The sequence below is a fragment of the Eublepharis macularius genome, chromosome 8, assembly GCF_028583425.1.
Source record: "Eublepharis macularius isolate TG4126 chromosome 8, MPM_Emac_v1.0, whole genome shotgun sequence".
Taxonomy (NCBI): domain Eukaryota; kingdom Metazoa; phylum Chordata; class Lepidosauria; order Squamata; family Eublepharidae; genus Eublepharis; species Eublepharis macularius.
In genome coordinates, this window is record NC_072797.1 from 17978213 (window position 1) to 17993481 (window position 15269).

At 40.9% G+C, this 15269-nt stretch overlaps 1 protein-coding gene across 6 annotated transcripts in view; it reads right to left on the reverse strand.

The window, feature by feature from the left end:
* TCF4 (transcription factor 4) overlaps window positions 1-14756 on the reverse strand; it is a 389972-nt gene extending 375216 nt beyond the window's left edge. For 3 of the 6 annotated variants that reach the window (XR_008597497.1, XM_054986182.1, XM_054986180.1), the window contains exons 1-3: window positions 13217-13281; window positions 11618-11709; window positions 9852-9924 (exon numbers count right to left, since the gene is read on the reverse strand). Coding sequence is in view for 5 of the 6 variants with exons in the window: in XM_054986182.1 (XP_054842157.1) it covers window positions 9852-9924; window positions 11618-11689 (145 nt within the window). In the remaining variant the exon portion in view is untranslated. Of the gene's footprint in view, window positions 1-9851; window positions 9925-11617; window positions 11710-13216; window positions 13282-14090 lie in introns of those variants that run through there. The other 3 variants (XM_054986181.1, XM_054986184.1, XM_054986183.1) reach the window with 3 other exon arrangements.
* Window positions 14757-15269: the final 513 nt, after the last annotated feature.

The window sequence follows — 15269 nt, forward strand, 5'->3', positions numbered from 1 at the left end:
ATTTGCATGTTTTAGTTGCACGAAAAAGCCTAAGGCCAATGACAGATATGTTTGCTTTTCAGCAATGTTCTTCATTCTGAAACAGGGACCCACAAAGCCACCAGATAAAGTTCAGAAGATACCAGACAAATTCAGTTTTCCTGGCTCACTGGGGGCAGAGGAAAAGGTTGTGTTTGTTTTTTAGTTTGTTTTGCAAAGCAGCACAATTATATGCAAGATTAAAAAAAGAAATAATGCAAACAAAAATAAGTCACACTGTGAGATGATCAGACAGAAGAAAAACAAGGCAACGTAGGATGAGAGGAAGAAAGCAATGCCAAAGAAGCCGAGGTACAGCCTCAAACCCATACAATGGCCTACAGGTCTAGAAATACAGAGCCTGCTTATAACCAAGCCCTGAAAACCAATACCAGGCAAGTTTGCATTGTAGCAGGCTGCTGTGAGGGCACACAAACGCTTAGAGATCTCAATGGAACACTTGGGTATTATGCTATAGCAGTACAGAATCAGATGCACCAACACCTAAACTTCAAAGGGAAAAGATGCATTTACAAATAGTTCCAGAGCCCCAAAACACCGCTGCATAACAGGCAATTGAGACTTAAAAAAAAATCGTTTAGTAGATAAATTGGGGCAAAGGGCATTAACAAAAAGAAACAGACTTCTGCAACCAGCAACATTACTCTGTCTCAAGAGTCTTCCTAAAAAGTCAAAAGTTGTAGTGATATGCAGTAATCTGGAGATGGCAGGCAGAAGAAACAAAAATAGCTGATCTAAAGGGAGACGGGGCGGGGGGGGGGGGGGTTGAAGACTTATATGTACACAATTAGGTCTAGTTTGAGAGCCAGTTTGGTGTAGTGGTTAAGAGCGCAGGACTCTAACCTGGAGAACAGCGTTTGATTCCCCACTCCTCCGCCTGAAGTCAGCTGGGTGACCTTGGGTCAGTCACAGCTTCTAGTTCTCTCAGCCCTACCTACCTCACAGGGTGTTTTGTTGTAGGGATAATAATGACATACTTTGTAAACCACTCTGAGTGGGTATTAAGTCATCCTGAAGGGCGATATATAAATTGAATGTTGTTGTTGTTGTTATTACATACTGTATATCTATGAATACTCAAACAAGAACTCCAGTGCCCAGAAAAAGGATTGTTGTCCCCTGCTTCCCTCAAGTGATTTATTTATTTACTTCCCTCATTCCGCCACCTTTCTCCCCAAAGGGGGCCCAAAGCCGCTTGCAACTTTCTCTTCTCCTATTTTATCCACATAACAACCATGCGAGTTAGGTTTGTACTATTACAACACAAGCAACATATGGATCCACAGAACCTCATTCTAAAATGAAGGAGTAACAGGAAAAAGTACTTTCCCTTCAGGGGGAAAATACTGGAAAACCATTGCTGCAGAAATCAGTAATGACAAACCAATTTAAAATGAGGATTCAACTGGCTGAGTGCAACCAAGTGTTAGACAGATCTAGAAGTTCTAATTCTAGCTCACTCACGTGCCCACTGTGTAGTCTCAATAAAGTCGTCATCTCTCAGCTTCATATCCCTGTAAAAATAACTGCATACTTTCACAGAATTGTTGTAAAGATGAGAGTAATAAAATTTTAAAGCTCTCTTACAGAAATTATAAATAATAATTATGAAATTTAATCTGCATAATTTAGTGTGGCTATCAAATAACATCTATCTATCATTTAGAACTCTAGGACTAGGAACATTATTATCATCTGGAACATTAAGATTATTTAATTTTTCTCTTGCCATTCCTCTAAAAAGCTCAGGGCAGCAGACCCAGTTCTCCTTCTCCATGTTAGCCTCACAACAACCTTGCTAGGTAGGTTTAGCTGACACAAGGCCACTCCGTAAACTAAACACTCTGACTAAATGGGACTCCAAAACCAGTCTCCTAGTCTGACACTCTAATCCCAACAACACATTGGTTCTCTAACTATGTTTGGTTGGTTCTCTAACAATAGTTTATTTTTAAAAAATGTATTTTGCAACACATGCCTAGCCCACCAAAGAGAGGTGCTTGCTGGCAAAAGATTCTAAAAAAAGCTTTAGTAGCACCAAGGGATGTGATGCCTAACAGGGATACAGGACTAGAGCATCTCCTTCATTTGCATCATAGTACTAGCTCCTAAATGCCCATTTTAAAACAGGAACAGAAACTAGGGGACTACTATTTGCAGGGAGCAGCACTTGTGACTGAGATCTCAGCATCAGCTAGACTAGTGGAAAGTCTATATAAAAGCATGGCAACAAATTTTAAACACCTAAAAAACCCTCCTGTCATGTTTCATTGGAATATATGCAGACTTAACCTCTGGAGTTTATGGTTCTGAAAACCTAGTAAAAAGATGCACACAAGCTACAGTGCAAGATGCTTGTTTATTCAAGCAAAGGGTTCACGTCCTTAAAAAGTCAACGATTATTTTTAAGTGATGAAATTTATTCCTTAGAAACTTCAACCTAATGATACAATGTCATCTCATCAGGCTCATTATATTTTCTTATATTATTCCACTCCTAGGGCTAGACATTTCTAAACTTGACATAACATAAAAGCTAACTAGTAAAAAAAAAAAACGCAAAAATATGTTAAGTAATTTTGAGCATATCTATCTGCATTGAATAGATATGCAAAGTGTTGCCAAATTAATCTAATTTTTCCTGTTTTGTGCATAACATGTTCCCTACATGGAAATTACTTCCATGTAGAAAATTACATGCACCCAGTCGAATGCAGCAAACACACATACATGTGTCTACTTGGCTCCATGTGGAAATGATACTGATCTAGGAAATTAATCATCGACGAAGCCCACCAGGAATCCTAATTGATCAATCATATTTAATTGATTCTTCTAAGATCTAGGATCAGTAGTTTCCACAGTATCTCAGCAAATAAATGTTCCCATTAAATCTGAACTTACATTTTTTTTAATAAGTTTAATTTTCCCTCTTTCTGATACACCTCTTATGATGTCCACCGCACTGACAAACATTTACTCAAGAACATTTTGGTAAATGATCTTTAAAATGCAGACCACTGCAAACATACACACTGTTCCTGATTAAGCAATTGAAGATCTGTTATCTTGCCTTCAGGGGACAGATCTAAATAGCATCATAATATCAAACACTGAAAACCACAGGCCTGAAGCCACCAGGCCTCTGCCTCTTTGTAGGCTCAGGGAAGTTGCAAACTTCCTGATATAAAATGTAGCTTGCCATTAGGAGCAAATGTTTGATCTGCAGTGCTTACAAAATGACTGTGTTTATAATAACAGATTAAAGATTAAGCTTAGAACAAAACTATTTATGAAAGTCTTTACTTCTCTATGATTCTGTGCATTTGAGAGAGAATCAAGTAATTAACAGCATAAACTTTCATTACTTCGTTCTATTATATACAGTAGTTCGTCTGTTATTTAACTGATTATCTCATTACAAGGGTAGAAGACAATTTGCTGATTTTGTTAAACGTTAACAGTTTCATTCTCAGCAGCGCACAAGGATTGTGTTTGTGCTTGTAAGTTTATACATTCCCTGGAATTATTAGCCTGATACTATCCTTCAAGATTTCTCTTATATGAGGGAAGGAAAGAGAGAATGATATTTGACCTTCTCACATCACCCACCAGATGTGTCTTTTCCATCAGACAACACAAACGTAAAATGCAATTCACACAGGCCTGAACAGCACAATGATTATCTCAGCTAAAATCTGGGAATCAACCACAAAATCAGACACAAGACAGGCATACGCAGGGAGGTTTGATTCCTAAATCACACAAGAAAAAAACGAGGAGAATATTGTCAAATCTCATACAACGATGCGGTACACAGTACGTGACACAGTAGTGTACAAGTTTTGATCTGGTGCTCTCTGACCGAACGTAACACTTGTTATAGATCACCAAGCCAATTAAGCAGAAGCAATAATAGTTGAGACAATCTAGAAACTTCACTTTAATTGAGCTTATTCGCACATATTATATTATTAAATAGGAACTCCGCTTTCTCAGGAATTCAATAAAAGTTCAAATCCACAATATTCTCTATCTGGGACAGCATACTACAAAAGCTCCAGTCAAAATAGTAAAAGAACTTTTAAAGTGCCGCAAAGCTTTTCCTTTTTTTCCCCTCTTTTTTTTGGAATTAATCGGCGTTGGGTTCCAGATTGTTCGTGGCGTTTCACAGAAACGCAATTGGAAAGGGTCTGAGGTATGCCAGTTTCCCACTAATAATTTTAAAGTGATAGCTGAAGAAATTCAGTATATTGCTTGGTTGTAAATTATTATTATAATTAATAGTTACTTGCAGTTCTCCAGTTATGCTGAAAGTAGGTTGCTTTTCTCTCAGTAACATGAACCACTACTAAGAGGTAGGTTCATAAATATTTAGTGATAAAGGGAGCAGTTACCTCTCAATACAACTGTCAAGAGTACATGTGTAATACAAGATGCTCTGATTTTTGTTCCTATTTAATGATGCAGCAGGGCATGGTACACGGCAAATCATTTGTGCCTGTTTATAACCTGGTTACCCTCACCTGGATAGCCCAAGCAAGCCTGATCTCATCAACTCTCAGAAGCAAGCAGGGTCAACCTTGGTTATTAATTGGATGGGACACCTCCAATGAAGACCGGGGTTGCAGAGGAAGGCAATGGCAAACCACCTCTGTTAGTGCCATGAAAATCCCACTAGGAAGTGGCCATAAGTCAGCTATGACTTGACAGCACTCTCCACCACCACCGTAATCTGGTTAGAAAGAACACCTTATAGCATCAATTTTGCTCCTAGTATCTTATGGCCTGCCAGTTACTGTAAAAGCTATACCTTGGTCACAAAGATTTCTAAATACAAAAACTTTTTTTTGCCTTGAGTACATTGTTGTTCACACTTTATGGCCTTGAAGGATGTGGAATGTAGTACAACATCTAACCCAAGTACTACCATTGAGCCTGCTAACAGATTAGCCAATAACTGGCTAGCAGCATAACTACCCTTGTAATAACAAAACGTTCCTGAAAGGACCTGTGGATGAGAACAAGCATTCTCTCTTTTTAATCATAACTACACAATATAAGCAATGACAAATATGGAAGTAGCTTCTTGTGTATTTGCATGGCTAAATCCCTAACGATTTCCAAAGACAAAACAAAGAGAAAACTATTCAAAAATATAAGCGCCATCTGCCATTGAAGAGTGGCAGCTTAAATGATTCAAGGGCCTTCCATTTATGTAGGTACTAAGTGCATTTTTTTTGTGCCCCACTTCACTGAAATGGTAGAATATCGTGTGTCAGCACAATAAACATGTTCTAGCCCATGCACATGTTCAGTCATGTTTTCTATGTTTTTTTTTAGAATTATGCCATTGTGCTCAACTTCAGCTATTAAATATTTGAATATCTTTTTAATGGGGTGGCCTTAAAAACATCATGTAACAAAATGGAACTTTCATTTTATCAAGTCACCAGTTTATGCACTAGTAAAATATCTCAACTACTCCATTCTCCTACAATCAACACACAAGCAACCATTCTGCATATCTGTATTGTTTTTAAGACAAACCCAAAACTAAAAGGTCCAAGGTTCTCCTTAGAAATATGACTCCATTTAAAATTAGGTGTGCATCTAAATTGGGTCCAGAGAAAGACATCTGAAAGAAGCACGAGAGCTACGTTGAGTGAAGGTAGACAAGAAAAAGTAAGGAGCGGCTAACAGTTCTCAAATTTCATTTGTGTTTTAATTGTTTAAATTCATCGTAACTCCATGAGAGCCTTAAGGGCTGAGAGGGATACAAATCTCAAATACTACAGTTGAGCCAGTCTGCAAACAAAACATTCTAACAACAAATATTTCATTTAAGACCTCCTGCTGCAATGGAATATTTTATTCCAGAAACCATGCTTTATCAACGTTGTGTAGGTTTATAACAAAATACAAAAGGAATTAATTTACCTAATTGTACTGAGAACTATCCATCCAACGATATCTGCAATTCGCTAAGGAAGGCTTAGTTTCTCTCTCCCACAACAGATGAGGTAGTAAACTTTTGTCTGGACTGTACCACGTCAGACAGTAAGCAGGTGTTCATATGACTGAATGTTCTCCATTAAAAAAAAAAAACACTTTCCACAGGGAGAAGAATAGGCTATAACCCTTCTCCCTGACATCTCATTTTTTTGTGTGTAGGCAGTTGGGGTTTTTTTTGTATGAAAGCTCATTCAATCATGTGAGCCTCTACCTGCAGTCTGAAGAGGTACAGTCCAAACACAACTTTATCTTCTCGTTCGGTTTGTGAGGCTGAAGATTTTTCATTTTATAGCAGAGGTTCTTAACGTATATCACAGTAATCCTCTTTAAATCTGGGAAGGGATATTTAAGCCTGCCCAAGAATTACCAAGACAACACAAACCACAGAGTTCAGTCAGCCATAGCCCATTCCTGGAGAAGCTGCAGGGACAGGCAGATGAAACGTGGGTTCTCGCAGAAGACTTGCCCCACTAATCTTTAGCACTGACCCCGACACCTGTTCTCAACTGGACCTAGGTTACTGACAGGCAGGAGACAGGCTGGCATTTGGGAAGAGGCAGCAGGAGAACTCTCACTTTCCCTAGCAACTGCTCAGGTTTTCCTAGGCAATGCCCCCCTCATGTTTTGAAAACCTTAGCTTTATGAGCATTGTGGTCCTATGACTGTACTCGTACATCTCATTCACACTGAGAGTCATACGGTTTTCATTTCAGGTATCTGAAATGATACACATTCTTGAAAGCGTACTGCAACTAGGCAGTTACAGGGATGGGAGTGGGGTGACTATAAGTACACTAAAGGAAAAAAAATTTGACACCCCCCCAAATACAACAGAAGAATGTCCCAGTTCTATCTCATCCAAAATTTACAGTTGCTCTTTAAAAACATTTTCTAAGGATAAAAAAAATCATATATGTTGCTGCAGTAAACTCCAATATGCTGAAGGATCAAACCTCTATCCCTGGCATTCAAGGCTGAGCCCAGGAAAAGTTCCCTTAAACGTTATTCAGGTTCCTCCCCCGCCCCCCCCCCCCCGCCCCCTAGTTTTCCCTGTTAAGGTCACAAGGCCTCTAAACCATCATGGCGGGATTGTTTTAGTGCTCTCTGCTGAACACCTGCAAACATCAAACAAAAACTGCTAGTCCTTTAACAGCATTGACAAAAGCCTTTCATGTGAAAAATGCACCCTGGGAATGTCAGGCCTGTGGCTCAGGTTACATTCCTTTCTCCCTTGCAGCCTCCCAATTTTTTGAGGTACTAAGAGGCCACATCTGCAAAATTAGAGATTAAAGGAAATACGCTGCATTTTTTTTATTCACACATTACAAATCACAGCAGATTACCACGTATTAAAGGAGCAGATTAAAAAAAGCTACCACATACAATTTCTTCTCTTTGGGATCATCACTTGTATGAAGGAAATTTCAAACCGATATGAAAGACACTGCTACCGTTTCCATTAAAGAAGTACTGAACTTAAAAGAGAGATGGACAAATGCCTAAGTCCTCTAATCAAACCTTTAGAGCGTATCTTTTTCAGCAGAGACTGCAAACTGCATCTGAGTCTCAGCTTATAATTTATTTGCTAAAAGTCCTAGTGTATCAATAGGTGAAGTCAGGACAATAAACTAGATACCAGAATGACTAGAAGTGTTGAATTTTCTGCAACCTATAATCAGTAGACTACAACATATCTTGCTACAGTCTCTGAGTACTTCATAACACAATCACTTTTCATGTTTAGACTGACTGTTAACAGTGAAACTAAAAAGTGTGTAAGTATACCTTCAGGTCACCAGTTTTCCTTAAGATTTAGAATAACATGTGGAATTCCACTGTTGCCACTGAATATTCTGTTAGTTTTTGCCTTATGACAAAAAAGAGTGCTGCTATTTACTCATAGGAAATGCTACACATTCAGTACATTATCACAACAACCTCTACTTTTCACTTCTCAAATAGGAAAAGAATTAGACTTCCGCCTTATGTTACATGCAAAAACAGTGGAAGTAACACTTCATTTGTACACACAATCTACTCGGAAATCAGTCCAGTGATTTCAACTAGATTTATTTTTTGCATAGTACTGTGGCTTGAGGCATTGTGCCTCAAGTACTTCATTTTACTGCCTTGACTCAGGTTTTTTTTTCTTTTTCCTTTCAGCTTGTTAAACTAAATGCAACGATTCATATTTTTTATGTTGGGCACACTTTGATTTTTCTAGATTTTCAGATAATTTTCTCAACCCTTTTTAAACTACCAATCAACTGGCTTCACAATAGATTATTAAATTGAGGAAATCCCTTAAAATGAGCATCTTGCTAATACTAGCTCGGCCAATAGTTAGCTACAGCATTGATTGTATATACGCCTGACAAATTGATTTATCTGGCGCAAATACTCTACTGCGTCTACAATGGGGGGGAAATCACTGAACACAATACTTTCTTTAAAATTAGCTACTGTAAATAAAATATTATAAAATGTAATTAATCTCTACAGGGCATGCTTTGGTGGATATAAAATTCCACTGAAATTGATGGGGTTTGAATCTCAGAAAATGTGCTTAGGAATTAAGGTGTACAGATGCCCATCAATGAAACCTTTAATATCATTGTACTGAATATATAAACATTTATGTCACATACTTCTGTTCATTTAAAAAATATTCAATATAATTAAAGATTTTGAAGCTGCAGCTTATCATAAAAATACCAACTTAACTTTGTGTTATCACTTGGACAGGAAAAGAGAGACTATTTTAATTGAGTTTCATTCCAAACAGACTTTGCTTCCATTCGTACTCCATCAAAATCACTGGGAAATTTGTCATTGACTCAACAGGAATAGGACGTCACCCCCAGATAATCACTGGTAGCGTCCTCATAAAGCTTGTAAAAATTTAGCATCTGGTTCAGAGATGCTCTCCATATAGAACATTTTGTACACTGCAATTGCCAAAATATTGAAAACACTACAGCTATTTAATTATAGATAAATCTGAGGTGGGTTCAAAGAACTAAATGCAACTATTTGGGGAACTGAATGCAATGAAATTATTTGGGAGGGGGATTCAAATGTGCATTTCTCTTTGGTAGCCCAACAGAAAATGAATAATTTCCAATATATAAACAGCTTCTGCACTTGACATTCAATTATTATATGCTGGAGCTCTTGCATCTATAACCAGACTACACAGGAAGATTCTATTTTTGCTGAATGCAGAACTTTCTCCTTTCGTCACATATGTAACAAATAAATATTCATATTAATGTCAATACGGTCTTCTTCCAAAAGGAGTAAAAGCCTTTTAAGAGAGCCAGGATAGCGGATTTTTTAAAAAATCGTTCACTTAATACTACCCTAGAGATTTTCTAGTGGATCCCTAAACCATCCATCACCAAACGTTATTCTCTAAAAAAGAATCAGGGCTTTAAAAAATAGGTTTGGGCACTGAAAGCGAAGAGGATTTATTCCTGAGGTGTGTTAACGTTCCTCATTTAAGGAAAGGGAAAGTGGAGTTCTAGAATTTTAAAACTGCCAAAATTTTATTTTGGCTAAAATTGCTTTTAAACTTGTTCTTGCAGAATGATCATTCATGTGAAACACATTTTAAGAAATGTTCCATAATACACATATAGCAATACAAACATCATAAATGATTCAACTGAAATCTCAATAGAAGTGCTCCCCCCAAAACAGAGTTCTGTCACTAAAACACACACACACACACAGAGCAGATGTGAAAAAATACCTAAGGACACTTTTAACTGCATGCTAAACACAACTGTACATACTTGAGCCAGTAAAATGTCCACTTGCCAAAGAAGTTGGTCCATTTTTTCCACTGCTCACAGGAGGTGAAAACATCTAAAAGAAAACAAAGAGGCATTATTGTTGGTAAACAGGATTTTTTTCCTACCATCAATTGATAGCTTACATTACATCTTGAATCTATACAAAAACAACAATAATGCTTCATTTAAATATAAAATATCACCCATCTCCGCTTCCAAAATGGTCCATGACCCATTCTTTTTTTTCCCCCCTTAGTTTTACCTGCCACCCAACAATATATTATGAGGTGGAGGACTTCAGTTCCCCATCTACAACATTAAGCTTTAATATCTGCCAAGTAAAAACACTTCTGAAACTCTTAGACCGACAAAGATGAGGGGAGGGGGAAGTTTGTGACAGAAACCTTGGTCATAAACGTAGCTATATCCATTTCCATCCCGTTTTAGGATTTGCCTGTCATATGTGAACCCAAAAAATATTAATCCAATGTTCCACCTGCCCTAAATTTTCATTTTGGCTCTTAATATGAGAGCAATTTGAAGCAAGACACTTTCTCTTTCTTTCTCTCTCTCCCTCTCTCTCTCACACACACACACACACTCCAGCATTTATTTCGACCCTAATTGGTTTCCATCTTCTTCGACGTGTCTAGTGGATAATACACACCTTCCCTGAGTCAGAGACTACAAAAAGCAAAGGAACAAATGGAAAAAGCGCAGCTAGGAAAGTGGGGGCTGCAGAGCTGCCTGAGGCTACACTTCCCAGCCAAACTTCCCAAAGCCATTTCTCTAAAGGAAAATCTCAAGACCACAGCAGACTGAGATGGCCCCCATTTACAAAGCTGGTTTTATTCTTCCCCCCCCCCCAGCAGAAAAATTATTTAAAGACACAAATACATCCTACATTAGATTGACTTGTCTTGGGTTCCTTTCCCCTTCTGTGAACAAATAAAGACTTCTGACATATTGTAAGAAGGGGGGAGGGGAAGTTTAGAAGGAGGGGGAGAGAAAAGAAGGAATGGGGAGAGAGAAAAGCAGAGGAAGGGGGGGAGGTTTAAAGCACTAGGCAACTATCCAGACCAGGTTAACATTTGGCCTCACCACTACCCCAAAAAAAACCCTATAGAGAAAATAAGCTGCTATAATTAAAATGAAAATCCACACGCACAAGCACAATCCACTACCCATCATTAGGAGGGTGTCCCCAGGAAAGATGCAACTCATTCATTGATAAACAGGAGCAACCTGAGATTTCAGTGAAAACTTGAAATTGAACTAGTCCTGGATTTCCTTTTACTTTTCATGTGCCAAAAAATGAAACAAGGGAAGAACTAAGAGCACACTAAGTGTAACTAATTAGCCATCTGGTTCGTCAGTGTGCAAGTCATACTTTTTAAATAAAATGCACAATGTTAAGCAACTGTTATTAACCGAGAATAAGAAATATCAGCATTTTTACAAAGGCTGTGAGTGATTTTTGTTGGGGGGGAGGGTCAAATGATAAGAGCTCACCCAAGTAAACTGCATACACTATTCCATCTCCTTACAGATAATGTAATCATATTCTAATTTAATGATAATATTAAAAATAATAATAATGCGTGCATATTTACTGTGGATCTAGCAGTTGATTAAAAATTACTCCATGTACTCAACTCACAGTTTTTGCTTTGTTTTGGTTTAGTGTAACACACTTTGGAGGGGGAGATTTTTTGGGTTTGGGATTTTTTTTATAGCTGTCGTTAATTTCCACCGTTGTTTCTTACCGCACTGAAATCCAGTAAATCACTGAGTTCTTTGTCCGTCCCTAAGGCAGCCATTCGCTGTTGGTGATGCATTTTAGCAAAATCACACAAACCTAGAAACATGGAAATAACCGCAATCAGAAACCCAGTCCCGAGCCTTACAGGAAACAACAAATCTGATTTTTTTTTTAAAAAAAAAATGAGACTAAAAGGAGGGAGGGTTGAAGGGGGGGGGGGTAAGATGGAGGGGTAGCAACAACAACGAGGAAGAGAACAGGAAAGGCGACAAGGTAGTTCCAACAAGCCGCTCGCAGCCCGGTTAGCAAACACTCTAACCCCAAATCCAGAAGAGAGAGAGAGAGAGAAGTGGAGTCACACCATGCAGCATGTCCTTTATGCAACAGGAGGTTCAGCAAATAATGAATGAGCCCACTGTAGAAACTACAGCCATCCACTCCCAACTTTCTTTTTTCAATATATATATATATTGCACCTTTCCCCTCTTTTGGTACCAGCAGCGTTTACAGATTGTTTGTTTTGCAAAGACAACAACAAAGTCTTTCGATAAAGACTGGAGCAAGAGACGTTCGGTCGGTGCAAAAGGGGGGGGGGGAGATGGATGGGGAACTTGGAGGAGGCGGTGGGGAGAGAAAGAGGGAGACCAACCTTTGACAATCAGCCTAGATGCCTCTTCTAACTAAACTGCTGAAAGGGGTTGGGGGGGGGAATGGTAAGAGACAGTATTAACCCTTGCCAACGAGCTGTCTCATTTCTGGAAGAGAAGTGCCAATGGAAAAGTAAGATTTGTGTCCAGCAGCACCTTAAAGAGCAACTCGACGTCCAGGGGATGCCTCGGTAAGTGGGGAAAGGAAGGAAGGAGTCCTCGAGTGGAAAGTAACTCCCTGCCAACTAAAGGGCACCGCGGGCCCATTTGCAACAAAGTCACCCGATTCTTGAAAACTGAAGAATCGAAAACGGGAGGGGGGAGGATGAAAAAGGCCACTGCCCCCCCCCATGGAGGGAAAGGGGGGGTCAATGAAGCCACCCCGGGCTTCTCCTCTTAGTGCCAAGCACAACTCCGAAAGACATTCGTTTTAACCGGGGGGGGGGGGTACCTACCGGCCGAGATGGGGGCGAAGGGGTTCCCCTTCCGACCGCAGCCCCGAGCTCTGGGTTTCATCGCCCGCAATCACGGCACCATCCACCGAACGAACGCAAGGCAAGGCGAGAAGGAGCGAGCCGGAGAGAGCGAGCGCGGGCGAGCGAGCGAGAGAGACCCCGCTGGCGCCACGCGAAAGCGCTCCCCGAACTAGAGCGGAGGGGGAGCAGAGCCGCGGAGAGAGGCGGGAGGCAGCCCCGCTTCGGAACCACCGAACTCTGCTCCTGCCTGCGGGGGGGAGGAGGGAGACCCCCAAACCGCGCCGGTGGCACCCCCGAGCCCCCAACTCGCGCGCCCCGGCCGACCCCAAGAAGCAAGTTCAGCAAAGAGAGGGGGCAGCCACGCCGCGCTGCTCCGGCGCGAAGCTGGGCTTTGCCTGCCCGCGGATGCCCCCCTGCCCCCCACCCACCCCCGATCGGAAATACGGATCGATATATCGGGAAAGAAAGGCAGATGGGCACCTCGTGGTCTTCCATGCCCGGGATCGTGGAGCTGGAAGCGCCCGCCCGACTTGCCCGGGTCCTCCGCCGTCTTCTCCCTGCCTCCCTCCCTCCTTCTTTCCCTCCCGCCCCCCTCCGCGTCCCCGAGCCCCCACCACTTTGGAAGATTTATTAGAGAAAAATATTTCTTTCCGCCGCTCTCACGCGCGCGCCCGCACACGCACACACACACACAAGCGCGCACACGCGCGAGGCAGCCGAGCAACTTTATACTCCGCTGCGAATACACGTGATACAAAGACTTCGCCAGAACTAGCAATATTCTTCCCCCCGCCACCATTGTTTAGGACACTTCTAAAGATACGGTTTCAGGCTTCGACTTTTAATTCTTTGCCATGTCACTCAGTGCTTCGTTGGAGAAGCTGGACGTGCCCATACAGAGAGCACCGCTGAAAACTTTTTTACCAAAATGTAACATTTGACTTGCTTTTTGCACAAGCAAGTTTTCTGGGGACTAGCCAGCCTCCTCCCCTCCAACCCCCCCCCCCCCCCCCCCCGGTAAGCATGCTCTACTTTAATTTCAAAATGTTGCTGCTACAAGGTGCACACGATTCCCAAGAAGACCAGAGTGGTCGTGCTTTTTTGTTTTGTTTGTTGAAAGCACGAAATAGAAACCAAAGTCATTATCTGACAGTGGGTCATGCACATATATTTATTCTATCTCTACACCTATCGTTAACTTGGTGGGCGCTATCTCGTACGCAGCGCCTTTCGATCCACATTGCCCCAAGTTGCATCAAGTTAAAAAAAATACATTGGGATGAATATTTTAAAAAAACAAAAAACCAAAGAGAGAGAGAGAGAGAAATCACTCTAAGAGCAAACGTAACTTTACCTTAAATGGCCACAAATAAGTTCACAATATTCCAAGGAAAGATATTGGGGGGAAGAAGTGACAGAAATCTTCTGCAAAGGTGCTTTTTTTTTTTAAATCTCACGTGTGTTTGACCCTCAAAAAAGTAGTTTTTAACTCGCACTCAGTCTTGATCCAGAGAATATTCCACGAATTTAAATCAGTTTTACACCGAGAAAGGGGGGTTGGCTTTGTTTTGGATTATATCCACCGTAAGCCATTCAAAAGTCCTCCCACCCAAAATAATGCAAAATTAAAAGCCAGCCAAAAAAAAATCACAACAAAACGATAATATAAAAGGAAGATCCGACAACTTTCCCCCGTGTCTTTCGCTAGAAACACATGGCTGCTAATAAACTGTTTTGGAAAAAATCTCGGTGGCAGAGCGATTTAACCCCTCTGGTCTTTTAAAAACAAAAAGATTAACCCCACCAAAAAAAAAAAGCCTTAAACTTGTTCCAACTTTACAGATCTCTCATCCTTCTCATCATCATCACCATCATCATCATCACTGACTCCCCCACGGAGAAATTGATAGTAATACGTTCCCCTGAACGAGACATTGTAATCCATTCACATCCGGGCAACGCGGTGGTGCTTATAAAGAGGAAAAAAAGCCGCTGCCGCCGCCACCGAGGTTGCTGCACGTTGCCTGCTCCGGCCGCGTCGTCTATTACAGGGAATGACGACAAGGGGAGGGAGGAAGGGGGGAGACGGAGCAGCGAGAGGTAAACAGCCGGGCTAGAGAGTCGCCCAAGATGGAGGAAGCAAAACTCTGGGAAGGAAGCGGAGGGACAGAAAAGTGGGGGGAAACTGGAAGTTCAGTTTCTTTTCCCACCCCAACGCGGTGCCCCTTACAACATAGACAAGAAAACAAGAGTGGATAATATGGTGTATTATCTTTACATGCTTTTTTTCTGTTCAGGGCTTAGGCTTTGGAAATTCTCGTTTCTGTGGGATAGCTTGGCTTTGGCTGTCCCGAATCCAAAAAACACACTGTTGCCATGTAGACAAAGCACAACCATCACTTTCTTTCTTTACTTGATTTAAACTGTTTTTGTCCTGTCTTTCCACCCGCTTGCCTGCTCTGTGTAGGGAAGTTCCTGGAGATTTGAGGGTGAAGTCTGGGGAGGGGAAGTGTGAGACCTTAGCACAGACCAG